Below are 16598 nucleotides of genomic sequence, written 5' to 3'. Positions count from 1 at the left end.
AGGAAGAGGGGGAGAGAGAGAGAGAGAGAGAGAGAGCACGGGCATACCAAAGCCTCCAGCCACTGCAAACAAACGCCAGACACATGCGCCCCCTTGTGCATCTGGCTAATGTGGGTCCAGGGGAATCAAACCTGGGTCCTTTGGCTTCGCAGGCAAGTGCCTTAACCGCTAACCCATCCTTCTAGCCCAGGGTCACTGTTTTATAGCTGTTTTCTCACTTATTAGTTGATCCTTAATGCTGTTCCTCTTTTACTGTTCTGGGACTATAGTCTCGTCTCTGTTTCCCTGACTCTTCTCATTCATGGACTCACATGGAGGAAACTTCTAATCTGCCACCTGTCCCTGGAGCTTCATGGAACATACACTACAGAAAGGGTATCATTGCAAAGGGACTGTTGGTTCGGGTATGCCTTCTAGACATGAGGTTTAGAGAATTTAGTGAGTTTTTAAAGCATTTTATTAAACTACTTTACCCCAGTAATACAGAAGCAAGGGAATCTCTCCTCATGTTGGCCTGAGCAAACTCCCGTGTCTTCTTGCGCCTTGATCTCAGACCTTGCGCGACAGGCCCCAGCGACACTGAGCCAGCACTGCTCTCTGCGGGCTGGCTGTGGCGGTTCCTGATGCGGTGCTTGGTTCTCCTGGGGATCTCTTATGGGCCCCATCGGCTCCAAAATTCCTTGTTCACGTGTGAGAACCCTCATGGCTTGGGAGTTCTAATCATGTTTCAGCTCTGGGATCTGATCACTTAGAAGTTTCCTTGGCATTCCTCCTGGCTGGCCTCAAGCCAGTTCTTTGCCTATACTTTTTTTTTTTTAAACCACAGGCAAACCTCGTCATTTCCAAAGATGGTTTCTCTAACCCTCCAATTTGCCACAAATTAGCAAACATCAGATAGGACTCCAGGAGGAGAAAACAAATTCCGCCTGGGTCCACCAACCTCCCACAAATTCTGAAAGTCAGTCAGAAATTTTATATTTTTTGTTTTAATGTCACAAACGGCATATTGATTTTTTTTTTTGAGTCAGTGTCTCACTTTATTCCAGGCTAATCTGCAACTCACTCTGTAGCCCAGGATGGCCACGAATTTACAGTAATCCTCCTATCTCAGCCTCCCTATGTGCTGGGATGAAGGGCATGCACCACCATGATCTGCTTCCCGGTGATGTTTTGTTTTGCTTTGTGTGTGTGTGGTGTTGAGGGTAGAACTCAGAGCTCATCCATGCTGTGCAAGCGCCCTGCTACTGAACTGGATTTCAGCCCTCCTCGTACTAGTTTAGTGGCAGGCTGTTAAAGCATGCAGTCTTTGGTGAATGGGGTGTTACACTCATATCCCAGCTGCTCAGGAGTCAGAGGCAGGAGGAATACTAGAGCCCAGGAGTTCAAGTCCAGCCTGGGCAAAGTAGTAATACCTCCATCTAAAAATAATTATCTATCTACTCATTCTACATATGCAGGTGTACATAGTACTTGACTGTTTATTGGCTGTCACAAAGCTTTAGTAACCTAGTTGTAGTTCAGAATTATTGCTCTAATTTTCCAAATTATCCTTTCTCATGTATGTGTAATGAGACGAAAACACCAATTTCAAGATAAATAGATACCTTATTTGGCAGAGGTGTAGTTCTGTCAGAACGCTTGCTGGCGTGAGTGGGGGCGAGGGCTCAGCCCCCACTTCTGAAAATAAAGGAAAAGGGATCGTATGGTGGGTGAGTATCTGTAAGCCCAGCAGGCCTCGTTGTGTTGTTACGTGAAGGTTGAATGTATTTCTGATGTTTGCTTTGTGGAGGTTACTCATAAAAATTATGTCACCATTGTGAAATTTTAGGAATGTGATTCCTTTAATCTTATCTTAGTAAGGCGAATTCATCCAACTTTAAAGTAGTTAAAGAAATTTTAATTCAATGCCTTTATTAAGCACCCTATTTTAAGTCAGAGAGCTTGAAAAGTACTTCATGGGACTGGGAAGAGGGCTCAATGCCAAGTAAGTATGAAGACATGAATTGGAATCCGCAGCACCAACATATGCCGGGCATTGGGCCCACATCTGCATTCCACGCGCCGGGGGATGGAGATGGAGTCTCGGGCTCCTTGGGTAGCTAGTCTTACAAAATCGGCGAGCTCTAGGCTCGGTGAGAGATCCTGCCTCCGAGAATGAGAACAGCGAGCAACTGAGGAAGATGCCTGGTGTTGATCGCAAGTGTCCACACAGGTGGCCATACACACCACACACAAAAGCAGTGCTTCGTAATACAAGAACTATAAAGCACAGCCTCACCAATGATCTAAGAAAAGGCAGTGAGGCTGGAAATACTGTACTCCACTTTGGAGTTACCAAAAAGGTGTTTTTTGTATGATATGGATGTTTCTTCAACTTGCCATTGGGAGTAGAAATGCTTATAATCACCTTCCTGAGGGATGAATTCTACATGACAAAGAACCTTGAAGTCCTCACATACAAACTTGCATTAATAATGAATAAATTGAAAAATAAGTCAGGTGTGGTGGCGCACACCTTTAATCCCAGCACTCAGGAAGCAGAGGTAGGAGGATCACCTTGAGTTCGACAACACCCTGCGACTACAGAGTGAATTCCAGATCAGCCTGAGCTAGAGCGAGACCCTACTTCGAAAAACCTAAATAAATAAATAAGTATAAAACAAATCTCTGGAGTATTTACAGAATCAGTTAGCTCCCATGCTCTTAGAAAGAATAAGGCAGATGGGCACAGTGACCCATGCCGTAATCCCAGTGCTTGGGAGGCTGAGGCAGAATTGTGTATTCTGCACTAGCCAGGACTGATCATTAACCATCACCAAAAAGACCTGCAATTCACTTTGCAGTCTCAGGGTGGCCTCAAACGCACAGTGATCCTCCCACCTCTGCCTCCAGAATCAGCTTACTTTTAAAGAATAAAATCAAGGTCGTCCTGTGAGTAGTGCCTGAGAGCTTATTTCTGTTCCTGAAGTCTTTTCTTTACCACATTGAGCTATGTGGTTTCCTTAGTCTTCCCTTAAAAAATGTTAATTTTCAGCCCTTTTAATTATTGCTGTCACTATTCTGAATTCCTACCGCATCTTTCTGTCACTGTTTTTCTGCCATCAGATTAGAGGCAGGCAAGTGTTAAGTACATGCATTTACTAACAGAATAGTCTAAATATTTGTTACTGGAGTTTAAGAGTATTATAAAGAAATAATAGCTGAAATAAAAATAATGTATTAAAGAAGTTAAGCCGGAATTTAATTTGCATACATAGTCTAGGAATTCTAGGCTGAAAGTTTTCTGCCATTCTTTTAGCATGCTGTCTCTACCAGCCAGCCAGAGCTAGCGGCACAGCCTTGAAGTCTCAGCTACTTGGGAAGCTGAGGCAGGAGAGTTGGATGTGTGTCTCACCGCTGATCTCAGCCCCTGTGAAAAGAAGCAGATTAGCATGTTTTTAACAACCCTTCATTTACCACCAGAAATATGTGGCACTTCTTTATGTCCACACTACTGTTTTTGTACTTTCTTATTGATGGCACAGAGCACCCAACTTATACCTCAGAGTCTGTATTAGTATAGTTCAAGTCATTCTAGATGTGCTTTTCATTTTCCAAAATGCAAAGGTCTGCGTTTTTTATTTTATTACTTTCTAGGCCCTTGAGTCCTGGGTACATTTGCAGCCACACACTTAATTACTCTTGCTCTAGTCCTTTAAGATTGCTGAAGCCCTATTGAATTCGGTACCTGCTGGCAGCAGGGTACTTCCAGATTCTCCGCCTTTTGTCTTGTGCCAAAATCACATGATGTCCTGAGAGTTATGCTTGTGGAAAGCCGGATTACTGTCCACTCTTTCCGTCTCTCTAGGCTCTCAACCCTCCTAATTCTTGATTCCCTTGATACCTCCCAACTGAATTTTAATTTTACCATACTTCTCTTTCCATTAGCCACGCTGAGATCACCAAGTCTCTCTGTCAGGGAGAGGCTGTGGTTAAGTTCTAATGTTTTAGCCTCCGACTGTGAACCACAGGCTGTGTTCTTGTACTGACTACACAAAGAGGAGGCGCCGTGAGCCGGCCCCATGCACACCTCAGCCGAGGCCACTGTGCTTGCTCCATATTGTGAATGAGGAGACATAGGGGAAGAATGTAATGTTTTAAACATTTTACTTTAAAAAAAACCTTATTAGTGTAATGTTAATGACACATAGCGCATGCTAGCATCAACAATTAGAAGTTATAAAAAATGCTTTTCCCTTATCGTCCAGTCTTTCTCACCAGAGACAGGATGTGCGTTCCTAGGCATCTGACACACTTATTACACACATGCCCTCATTTAGCAGACTCAGTCCATGTTCTTATGCCCCAACCTGAGTTCACATTTTACCTTGATTCTGTAGAGTACTTTTTTCAATAGGAAATAAAATGTGACACAGTTAACTCCCAGTTTTAAAAATGTAATTTATTTTGCAGTTCCATCTCAAGTGATTTTCATGGTTTATCATTGCCCATGCTTGCAGATTTCTCTCATTTGTTTGAATTTACATATGACTTTTCCCTTGCTTCTCTGCCAACCCATTTTTTTTTTAATTTGGCTGGTTGTTTTGTCTAGCTTTTTGCCTAAATATGAACATACTGTATCTTATATTCTAGAATTTATATATTTTATAAAAATAACTTATTCAAGTTTAAAATACATGCTTCAACCGGGAGGGGTGGCACATGTCTTTGGTCCTGGCACTCAGTAGGCTGAAGTGGGAGGATCACTGTGAGTTTGAGGCCAACCTGGGGCTACGGAGAGAGTTCACTGTGGCCTAGGCTTCCGCAGGCCTGGCCTCGAACGCGCGCACACACACACACACACACACACACACACACACACACACACACACACACTCTATATGTGATACTGAGGAAATACATTTTAATCCCTTCTCAACTTGATAGAAAACTTGAGAAAATGAATTTACATTGTTCGACAAGTCTATGAATCTTCAGTGTCATGGTGTCCCAGTGAAGTTAGTGCCAGCACTTTCCTGAATTCCACATTGTATAAAGCAGGTTTCTTTAGAGGACTAGAACCAGCCCAGTGCATGCATAGATAGATAGATAGAAAGAAATATATATATGGATGGGTTTACAGAGTGCAGGATAGGGCCGGAGAGCCAGCGGTGGCCGTCTATGCAGCGGGAAGCAGCGAGCCTGTAGCGGCTCCGTGCACAGCCGACGCCTCAGCAGTCCCAGTCCCGTGCTCGCGGAGTGCCAGGGCCCTCGGCGCGTTCGTGCTGGGCCGGCGGGAGCCCACGCCAGCGGAGGTGAGCGAGCGCCCCGACACACTTCTCGAGATCCGGGGGTGCACTGAGGCTGCTTCCTCTGAACCTCTTAGGTCTCTGCCCCCAAGTTAGTCCTCTGGAAAGCCCTTCCCAGCCGTCCCCTGAGGAGCGCCTCCTGGGTGGTTCTCGATCCTGCCAAGCTGCTAGACAAGCCTCACTCACATGCCAACTTTAAATATTTATCTTTGGCTTATGTTCCGGAATAGTCCAATTAGGAAAAATGATTGATTAACCTGGCCTCTATTTCTTTTTTGTTAATTTTTTTCGTTATTTTTATTGACTTAATTGAGAGCGACAGACAAAGAGGCAAATAGAGAAGGGGAGAGAGAATGGGGGCGCCAGGGCCTCCAGCCACAGCAAACGAACTCCAGACACGTGCGCCCCCTTGTGCATCTGGCTAACGTGGGTCCCTGGGGAATTGAGCCTCAAATCCGGGTCCTTAGGCTTCACAGGCAAGTCCTTAACCTCTAAGCCATCTCTTCTGCCCCTCTATTTCTTCTTGTTAATTTTTAAATATATTTTAATTATTTACTTGAGAGAAAAAGAGGTAGAGTGAAAGAAAATGAGAGAGAGAGAGAGAGAGAGAGAGAGAGAATGGGTGCACCAGGGCCTCCAGCCACTGCAAACGAACTCCAGACGCGTGCGCCCCCTTGTGCATCTGGATTACATGGGTCCTGAAGAATCAAACTGGGTCCTTTGGCTTTGCAGGCAAGCACCTTAACCGCTAAGCCATATTCCATAAATATTTCTCTTTAAAAATGTTTTTTTTTTTTTTTTGGCCTGGAGAGATGGCTTAGTGGTTAAGCACTTGCTTGTGAAGCCTAAGGACCCTGGTTTGAGGCTCGATTCCCCAGGACCCACGTTAGCCAGATGCACAAGGGGGTGCACGCATCTGGAGTTCGTTTGCAGAGGCTGGAGGCCCTGATGCCCATTCTCTCTCTCTATCTCCACCTCTTTCTGTCTGTTGCTGTCAAAAAAATAAAAATAAATAGCTCTCTGCTTCTATAAAAAAGTTTTTTTTTCTTAATACATGAGACCTGTGATATTATTTAATTTACTTAGTCTTAATTTCAGATAAGCTTTCTTTTTACTCTTTCATTTGATTTGGCAAATCCTTAGGTACTTTAAGAATGACAATATTCATCATTCTTTTATTTTTCCTATTTATAAGTCTATGATATTTTGTTCTTTGACTTCTTTGAACATATTTACAATCATTATTTTGAAATCTTTCTCAGGCATTTCCTCTAACTCGTTCTCACTGGAGGTCATTTCTGATGCATTAACACTGTTAGGTGGATTTATAATGTCTTGCTTTTTTAGTTATAATGTATATATTTTTGCATCTTGGATTAAGTTAATGCTTGGATTTTTCTAGCTACCTGGGTATTCTTAGCTGTATCAATTGATCTGATGTTATATATCTTCAGGGTAGGAGCTTAAGGTGTTAGGTGTGGCTCTTAAGACTCTCAGAGTATCTACAAGGGTGTTCCTAGAGGTGGAGTTTGCCTGCTATGGGAGTATTCAAGTAGGCTGCGTGGAATAAAATACAGGTAGATACTAAAATTTAACTAAACACTGTATACATTCAATCAAAAACAGCACCGAGTATTTATGCAAGAGTAAGTATTATCACAACCAGATCCTCTATCAACAAAGAGGTTAAGATTTCTGGTCTATTGAGGGATCCAAGTCAGCTTGTGACCAAGTGAGACCCTTCCCTGGTGCAATCCCAGTTACCTTTTTGGATGAATTTAGTCTCAGTCAAGTTGCTGGCTGGGTTGTTGGGCTGCTGTTCTGATTTCTGGAGCTGGGCACTAGCTTTTCCTGTGGGTCAAACCGAGCCTGGCAACTGTGGCCCTGCAGATCGGCACCCCGGCTGCTGGAACTGCTACTGCTGCTGTTAAAGCTGCCACTGCTGGATCCGTTGCCGCTGCTGCTAAAGCTGCCATTGCTGGATCCTCCACTGCTGCTGCTGCTGCTGCCTCTGAAGCTGCCACTGTTGGAACCCCCGCTGCTGCTGCTGAAGCTGCTGCTGCTGGATCCGCCGTTGTTGGGGCCGCTGTTGCTGGTGCTGGAGTTGCTGATGTTGCTGCCGGACTCTGCTCCTGCTTGGGTCCTGCTGTTGGCCCAAGTTGGTGTGCTGCTCTGTTCGCTGGAGCTGGGCACAGGCGATGTGGGGGGGGAAGGGAGCCACAGCTGCTCTGGATCTCTCGCTGTTCCACGTGTTCTTCTGCCTCGTGGTCTGCTCCTCCGTTGCTCATTGCCGCTCTCCCTTCACGTTTCCTGAGTTGCTGGAGCTGAGTCTGGCGATTTTCTGGTGCGCCACTGCCGTGGTTGGCCGAGCTGCCGGGGCCGCTTTTGCCGGCCTGTGCGGGCTCTGGATGCTCTGGATCTCTGCTACTTCTCCGCTGCTGCTTCAATTTCCTATACACCTCACTTTTTAGTAAAAGTGTATATTTTGCTGAGTTTTTTTGGTCTTTTTCTCCCATAGGCTGCTTTGGCGTGGTGCCTACGTTGCCATCTTAACCGGAAGTCCAAGTCTATGATATTTGGGTAGCATTTTAAAAAATAAAACAGGGTCTCACTATGTGGGTCAGTCTGCCTTCAAGCTTAAGGTCTTCCTGCCTTTGGCCTCACGAATGCGAGAGTGATGGGCATGTGCCACCATACCCAGCTGTTTGATAGCATTTCCAACATTAAGATTTATTGATTCAGTCTGTGTGCTTAGCACTTTGCTAAATATTATTGTGCAAATTAATGGGAGTATATGGCGTTATCTTGGTCCACATTGAGGCTTAAATGTAATTGAGGGGAATAAACATTATTAGCACACAGTAAAGTGTTCATGGTGTGAGGTGAGATTTGGAGTGGACCATAAAACTTTGCTTTTGGAAAGCACTGAGGAGGAGATCGTTAAGAACAGGACTCATGTAATAATGTAGGGAAGAAAATGGGAGTGCAGCCATTCACACTGGAGGCATAGCTTTGGGACATGAGACGTTAGAGGAATAGCGGTGGTCTCAGGAGGTTAGAATCGATGGTGTGGATAGTAAGAGGTCTGTCGGGAGGTTAGAGGATGCCATCAGTATTTTACGGTCAGTGGATCAAAGCAACGGGAAACAGGTTGACTCAAAGACTTTTGTATGGGAATTTCAGTCTAGATCTAGCCCACAAAAAATGCCTTGTACCCTTTGGCTCAGTAATTAGTTTTATCAGATTTTGAGGAAAATATTCCAAAAGGTTTGGTGCTGGCAGGACAGGAAATGGGACCGAAACAACACTTTAAAGTAATTTGTGTCTATTTCACGTGTTCCTGCCTCTTAGCACCCCCCCCCCCAAATCCAAGTAAAGGAGCATATTTTCCTGCACTCTGGTTGGAACGTAGGCTTAGGTACATAACGTATGTGCAGATGTGTAGTGAGAAAATTGTTCTGGTCATATTTCCTTAGCCTCTACCTTGTAATGTTAATGCCTTTGGGTGTGTGGGATTTCAGGTCATGCATGTTTCTGTGTTTAGTGTCTCTGTGAACCAGCTGTAGAGCAAGAGTGACAGATAGGCTCAGGTAATTCGGTAACCTCCACTGTCCTAGCGCAGAGGACACTGATGGAGCCGCTCTCTCCGGCTTCCTGCCTGCCCCAAGTGCGAAGGCTCGGCGGCCGACGCTGCCCTCCTCTCAGGTCCACCAGTTACCCGGGTTTAATCAGCGTGCTTTTGCGGGACTCATAAGTGCCTGCACGGTGGTGGGCTACGTAGCGTCCACAGACGGGGTCTACATGGGAAGTTCGGGTCAGGGCTGGCGTAGCCCAGCGGTGGGATACTTGCTGCCCATCCAGCCCACTACCCTGTTCTTCTCCCCGAAAACAGTAAATTGTTTTAGGGATGTTTTCTAATGAGTTTGAGTAATCTGATTTGAAGCTACAATACCTGACGCTATTAACATTTTCATTAAAAAAGATGGGGAATTTTGCTGAAGAATACTGAATTTAACTATGAGTGCTTGCTTTTTTTAATTTTTATTTTTATGTGAGAGCAAAGGACAGAGAGAGAAAGAGGCAGAGAGAGAGAGAGAGAATGGGCGCACCAGGACCTCCAGCCACTGCAGACAAACTCCAGATGCGTGCGCCCCTTTGTGCATCTGGCTAACGTGGGACCTGGGGAATTGAGCCTCGAACTAGGGTTCTTAGGCTTCATAGACAAGCACTTAACCACTAAGCCATCTCTCCAGCCCGAGTGCTTTCTCATAAGCGTTCACATAGCCAGTTCACATAGCAACAATATAACTCTGTTTTCTGCTTAGTTTTGTTTACTTCATCTTCACTTTTTTTCAGTTGAAAAAAATATAGCCAAAGTGAGGAAACACAAATCTATCTTTTTTTCTATTGTAGACCACTCTCTGATTCTCAACAGCTGGACATTTTAAGAAAAGCAAGATCTTTCATAAAGCAGGAAAAGTTTGCAGAAGCAGTAAGTACCCAGACTTTGTGCACACAGGGCTGAGGGTCACTTAGGGGTCAGGGAGGGACGCTGTGGTGACAGGTGCTCTCTGGACGACAGCTTTAGCCATGGACATGCCTCTCTTTCAGGCAGTGCATGGCTACATTTTTCTGAGTTAGCATTAGAGATGAACATTTTTGCCCCTCTTTTGTAAAAAATATTTTATTTATTTGTTCATTGAGAGAGAGGAAAAGAAATAGAAGCAGAGAGAGAGAATGGTTATGCCAGGGCCTCCAAGCCACTGCAGATGACCTCCAGACACATGCGCCACTGTGCATCTGGCTTATGAGGGTCCTAGGGAATCAAACCCAGGTCCTTGGGCTTTGCAGACAAGCACCTTAACTGCTAAGCCATCTCTCCAACCCCCCCCCCGTTTTTTTTTTTTTAAATCAGGATCTCCCCCTAGCCCAGACTGACCTGGAATTCACTATGTAGCCTCACAGTGGCCTTGAACTCTCAGCGACCCTCCTACCTCTGCCTCCCAAGTGCTGGGATTATAGACGTCCACCACCATGCCCAGCTTTGCCGTTTTTTAAAATAAGAAAAATTTCAAGTCATTGTCACCCTGTAAAGTATAGTATTGTAAAATACCACATTTGTCTTTTATACCATCACTCTTTCTCTCATAGAAGAAAAATATCTGTTCTTCAATCCCTCATCCATAGTTACTCTAATTTGCTGTGGTGATGTGGCTGTTAGGCACTTGACAGTTTCCCTGCTTTAGAAATTTAGTTTTAAATCTTTTGATGTGCCTGTGGTGTGTTCTTACCTCCACAGATCTCCCTGTGTGTGGAACTGATTGGTCTTGCCTTGAAAGGGCTGACCTACTATCACACTTACGACAGGTTCTTTCTGGGTGTCACCGTGGCTGTTGGTTTTGTGGGATGGACATCGTATGTTTTGCTGCTGATCATCAAGTCTCATTCCAGCCTGACGAGAGGAACTTGTGAAGATGGGAAGGTAAGTCCAGAAAACCTCGTGATGACGCTCATGACGGTGTGAAACCACTAGGACTCAGGACAGAAATCCAGTCAGATCCCGTTGAGCGAGTTCCTAGAACATTCAGACCTTAAGATCGTGCTCCGGGCTCTCTGATTTACCTGCCAGTTGCTTTTGTTGTAGCTCATATGCTTTCTGCTCTGTTTCTTTGGTTCTTAAGAATTCGTAGCATTGGCTCTGCAGCTTAAGAGGACTGTAAAGATATGTGTATAAATAATTGAAGTTCTCTGATAGTCTTAATGTTGTTGTCTGTTCTTTTTATAGAGATATAAGTATTCCATATACTTCTAGCATAGGTAAATAGAAAACTACCTCAAAGTAATACTTAACTTTATCTCACCTTAGGTCTAAGAACAGGACAATAAAGTCATTCATTTAAATGTTCTTTTTAAATAGCTTTTGGGAGCTACTCTTTCAACTTTCTGAAATTTCTGAAAAATATAAATTTCCAGAATATTTAATTTACCTTATTCTAAAAGCACATCCCTATGCCTTTAATGACAGAAAAGTTTAAACTGTCAACACAGAAAGCATAATAGTAGGTTTTATTGCATTAAAACACTTTACTCTCTTAAAGTGTATTGCTAACAACCATTTACAAGGGAGAACATCTGACTTCATTTCCTTTGCTTCATTCTGTCTGATTATTAATTACTTTGCCAAAATCCCCTGAAAAGCTGTGCATTCTGATAGGATATTTTCTTTTTTTTTTTAATTTTTATTAACATTTTCCATGATTATAAAATATATCCCATGGTAACTTCCTCCCTCCCCACCCCCACACTTTCCCATTTGAAATTCCATTCTCCATCATATTACCTCCCCATTACAATCATTGTAATTACATATATACAATATCAACCTATTAAGTATCCTCCTCCCTTCCTTTCTCCACTCTTTATGTCTCCTTTTCAACTTACTGGCCTCTGCTACTAAGTATTTTCATTCTCACACAGAAGCCCAGTCATCTGTAGCTAGGATCCACATATGAGAGAGAACATGTGGCGCTTGGCTTTCTGGGCCTGGGTTACCTCACTTAGTATAATACTTTCCAGGTCCATCCATTTTTCTGCAAATTTCATAACTTCATTTTTCTTTACCGCTGAGTAGAACTCCATTGTATAAATGTGCCACATCTTCATTATCCACTCATCTGTTGAGGAACATCTAGGCTGGTTCCATTTCCCAGCTATTATAAATTGAGCAGCAATAAACATGGTTGAGCACGTACTTCTAAGGAAATGAGATGAGTCCTTAGGATATATGCCTAGGAGTGCTATAGCTGGGTCATACTGATAGGATATTTTCAATAATAATGGCCTATGATTATTTCTAGTTATAACTTTTTCAATTATTTTTTTCTAAAATGGAGAGAAAGACATTAATGTTTAATTTTAATTTTTAAAAATATTTTCATTAATTTATTTGAGAGAGAGAGTGAAAAAAAAATGGGTGTGCTAGGGCCTGTAGCTGCTGCAAATGAATTCCAGATGCATGCAACGCCCTGTGCATCTGGCTTATGTGGGTTCTGGGGAATTGAACCTGTGTTCTTTGGCTTTGAAGGCAAGTACCTTAACTGCTATGCTATGTCTCCAGCCCCAATTTCCAATTTTTATAGCACTTTAATGCATCTTAAATAGAGTCTTCAAGTAATACTCATTATTTAAATGTATTTGCAATTGGCTATCAGGGGAATTACTTTGCACATGGTGGGAGGAGACGCAAAGATGACTGCTGGTTATGGAGGTAACTGAGCCTTCTGCTGCGCACCTGAAATCTGTTCCGCCCCTGAGGCTCGTAGCAGGGGTGAAGCCAGCCTGGCAGCATCCGTTTACAGGATGAAACTGAAGCTGAGGGACCGGCTTGCCAGTGACCATGCAGTGGGCTGTGTGGTCTGAGATTTGCACACGGAGCAGTCTGTGACAATGATGTCCTTTCATTATCTCGTTGTTCAGATTATTGAGAAAGGATGCAATGTTTTTCAATTCCTACATCATTGTTGATAGCTCTTTTTCATTAATTGGATAATGTGCTCAATATTTAAGTGTTCAGTACAGTGCCAGGTGCTACTGGGTGGGCTTTGCAGAGGATATGAGATTCATGTTTTACCATCAAGAATCTTGAAATTAAATAAAGTAGATAAAAATGAACACACCTTACTCATGGTCACTGTATTTTCTTCACATTACAAATGCCAACCTTAGTATGTATTGAATACCTGGGATGATATGGAGCATATCACATTTTAAATAAGAGAGAGCTTCCTCTGGTTAGAGTGAGGATAAGCAAGAATAGCAAGTCTGGCAGAGATTCAGGAGGTCAGATGGCGGGGAGAAAGAGAGAAGGCAGGGCGAGACAGCGCAGGACCGCTCTCACCGGTCCCCATGCTCCGGGTACCCCACAAATGTTACTCAGCTAAGTTTAACCTCACTCCAGATTTGATGGCTATGATATTCAATATGAGTAGAAAATTTGGAGAGACTCCATGTTTCCTTGCAGGACGCACAGGCTTTAAGAGACGGAGCCCAGGTTTTCTTCAGGCTCATGGCCTCCCTCAAGCTCTTTTCGCTACTGGCACTCAGATTTTCTAATACTTACATTCTTGCTCTTTCTGTACAGTGATGCCCTTGAGATTAATTTGGGTGAAATAGGGAAGTTTGTTGTAATCAAAGGCCTCAAACAAGAGACTGTAAAGCATTTCTATTCCATGCACAGTTGCGACTATCTGATTTCTTCAGGGAAGCATCAGGTCGGCAAGGCCTTTCCACTGATTGAACCAGACCCACAGTCTGGGATAATCTCTCTGGCCTAAAGCCAACTGAGCACCATTTGTATGCACACAGAGAAGAATCTCAGGGAAGTCCATTAATAGAACAATGAATAAGTGTTAATAATTCTTGTTATAATAATAATAGTCATAAGTTCTGAGAAAAACTGTTAACTATTATGGATTTGTTCACACCTGTGAGATACTCTCACACTCTCGGCCACTCCTAGTTAGTGTTTGTGTGGTTAGACACCAGGTTGATACGTGGGGCCAGCCATTGCAGTTGAAGTCATTTAAAGTACTTTGGATCCTTAGGTTTGGTTTGCTTGTTCTCACTTGGGTGAGAGCTTAGAGTCTCAGAAACGAAGGTGGTGTGCAAGATGAGTACCACGCCGTCACGGCACCCATCTCTGCAGGAGGCGCAGAGCTTTTGAGAAGGTCAGACGGTTGCAGCGGTCCACATACGAGAATGTGAGGCTGGCTGTGGGGGGCTTTGCCTAGCAGGGTGCTGCTCTTATAAAACCTTAAAGGGAGGGAGACTAGGAGAGAATTGCGTAGGAGTCAGGCCTGGTGGCACATGCATCTGATCCCCGCATTCTGGAGGCTGAGGCAGGAAAATTGCCACAAATTCAAAGTCAACTTGGTTTACATAGTAAGCTCCAAGCCAGGCAGGGTTACATAATGAAACGAGAGAGGGCGAGAAGGAGGAGGAGGAGGAGGAGAAAGAGAGAAAGAGAGGGGTGCTGCACTCCACCACCAGGTGAGGATGACAGCTGCTGACCGTGACAGTGACAAGCACACAGAGTGGCAGGGTCTGAACTACACTCAGGCCTGACTCCAGGGCTCATGTCCCTCCTACTTGACAGTGTCGCTGGAGAGTTCATTCCTAAGACTGTTATAGGCAAGGGTAGTGCTGGGTCTCTTTCACTGAAACGGTGTTTTCCCAGTTTCACTTAATTGAATTCTGTTTTTAATTTTGATATACTCTTGGCATCCCTTTTACTCGTGCTAGCTCAAACATCTTTGCTTTTTGTTGTTGTTTTAAAATTAAATATTCTGATTTTACACTGAGCTGATGGCTCCCAACTAGGGAGACTGAGGTAAGAAGATCTACATGAGTTTGAGGCCAGCCTGGGACTACAACATGAGTTCCAGTTCAGCTTGTGCTAGAATGAAACCCTACCTCACAAACAAACAAAGGCAATAATAAATATTCTGATTTTGTGGTGTGCCTTCTCTTGTTCTCATATTAACCTAATAAAATCCAAAAATTTTAACCCCTTAAGCCATGTCCTGTCTTTCTGTCTCTCCTTGAAAGCTAGCAGCCAGTACAGAGAATAGCAGAGTCTGTGACCTTACATGTCTGTTGAATGAAGGAGTATGTTCACAAACATGGTTTGTTACATCAGGTTTGGGTGGGCAAACAGCAAATTCAGGATTAAATAGGAAATGACACCCACTCTTATTTAAGAAACTTTTGGTCTTAATGCTGATTTTAGAGCATTAGCTGAACCTAATTATTTTCTTTGAAATTTAGTTTCCTACAAGTGGATGCCATTTCTAATATGCATTGTATTGATTTTAGAAAGTCCAAGGTTTTTTTTTTTTTCAGGTACTCTTATGCACTTTGTTTCTTGTTATTTTAACATCTTCAAATTAATGTAACTCTTTTATTTTTAATATTTATTTACTTATATTTATGAGAGAGAAAAAGAGAGGGCCTCTTGCCATTGTAAACGAACTCTGGAAACATGTTCTACTCTGTGCATCTGGCGTTACGTGGGTACTGGGGAATTGAACCCAGGCTGTTCAGCTTTGCGATCAAGGTGCCTAAACCTGCCGAGCCACCTCCCCAGCCCAGTTCTCAAGCCTTATAGTTGATAGTAGCCCTTACCTTTAGAGACATCACCTATCCACACCCGTGTAAGGTTCCCTCTTCCCGCAGCCTTTGCTGCGAGGCTGCCCGCGCTCTGCACACTTCCTGTGTGGGCAGCGCTGCGCTGCTGTGTGCCCGCCAGGACTGGCACGCGTGGAGAGAAGAGTACTGGCCATCACCTGCCACCAGTAGTAATAGTCCTGGCATTTTGTTAAGCTCTTTACATAATTAATTTGGTTTTACTGACAGTGATAAACACACGTAAATGTATTCTCCCCATTTTAGACATCAAGGAAAGCGATATGTCAAAGGAAAGCTTTGTATGGTGCTCATACATTGCACAAAGAGGAAGTCTCGGAGCCGGTTCATGAATGTGAACTTTTCTGGTTCAAAACTCTTAATTACAGCTATGCCATAAGTTACTCTTGGTTCTTATTTTTCACAATATTTTATGCCAGTAGGAAAAACGTTAAAAAGGTGTGGAAAAATCTCTCCCTCCTTCTCCTCCTCTTCTGTTTGTTTTGTTTTTCAAGGTAGTGTCTTGCTGTAGTCCAGGATGACCTGGAATTCACTATGTAGTGTACACCACCACACTCAGGAGAGAGAGAGACAGAGAGAAAGACTTAGAGAAAATAGGCGTGCCAGAGCCTCCGGCCACTACAAATGAACTCCAGACACATGTGCCACCTTGTGCATGTGTGGGTACTGGAGTACTGAACTTGAGTCATTAGGCTTTGCTGTCAAGTGCCTTGACTGCTGAGTAGTCTCTCCAGCCCCAGAAAGAGGTTCTTCACTGACCTATTTCCCTTGGCTAACCAGCTGAAGTAGACAGACAAATCCCAGAATGGAGGCAAAAGAGTGCCCCGTGACCTTTTCATTCTGCCCCACCCCCTCCTCTGCTCCTCAGGTATGTTGGACCTTCTGGAGACCCGTATTATTCCTGTACCTTTTTTCCTGCTACTACTTCAAACACCAGAACTCTGGTTCTTAGTCTCGTAGCTTCCCCATAAATGGATCCTTTTCCCAGTTTTTGGAATGTCTGTTCCTACCCTTACGTCTTTCATTACACCTGGCTGGCATCAGTTGGTCTGCATGGTCCATGGAGACCAGCACAGGTGACTTAGAGTTGAGGACTTCTTTGTTCAA

At 43.8% G+C, this 16598-nt stretch overlaps 1 protein-coding gene and 1 non-coding gene across 2 annotated transcripts in view; both read left to right on the top strand.

Moving 5' to 3' along the window:
• Pign (phosphatidylinositol glycan anchor biosynthesis class N) overlaps nt 1–16598 on the top strand; it is a 102277-nt gene that overhangs the window by 37336 nt on the left and 48343 nt on the right. Inside the window, exons 14-15 of the mRNA XM_004654631.2 lie at nt 9702–9780; nt 10588–10770. Coding sequence (XP_004654688.2) covers nt 9702–9780; nt 10588–10770 — 262 coding nt within the window. The remainder of the gene's footprint in view (nt 1–9701; nt 9781–10587; nt 10771–16598) is intronic.
• Nucleotides 3989–4119, top strand: LOC123455206. Its single transcript, XR_006633753.1, has one exon. It is a non-coding gene; the product is annotated as a small nucleolar RNA SNORA51 (small nucleolar RNA).

This window comes from Jaculus jaculus, chromosome 15 (assembly GCF_020740685.1).
Source record: "Jaculus jaculus isolate mJacJac1 chromosome 15, mJacJac1.mat.Y.cur, whole genome shotgun sequence".
NCBI lineage: Eukaryota > Metazoa > Chordata > Mammalia > Rodentia > Dipodidae > Jaculus > Jaculus jaculus.
Note: the sequence above shows the minus strand (reverse complement) of the source record. Positions and strands in the feature narration are given on the sequence as shown.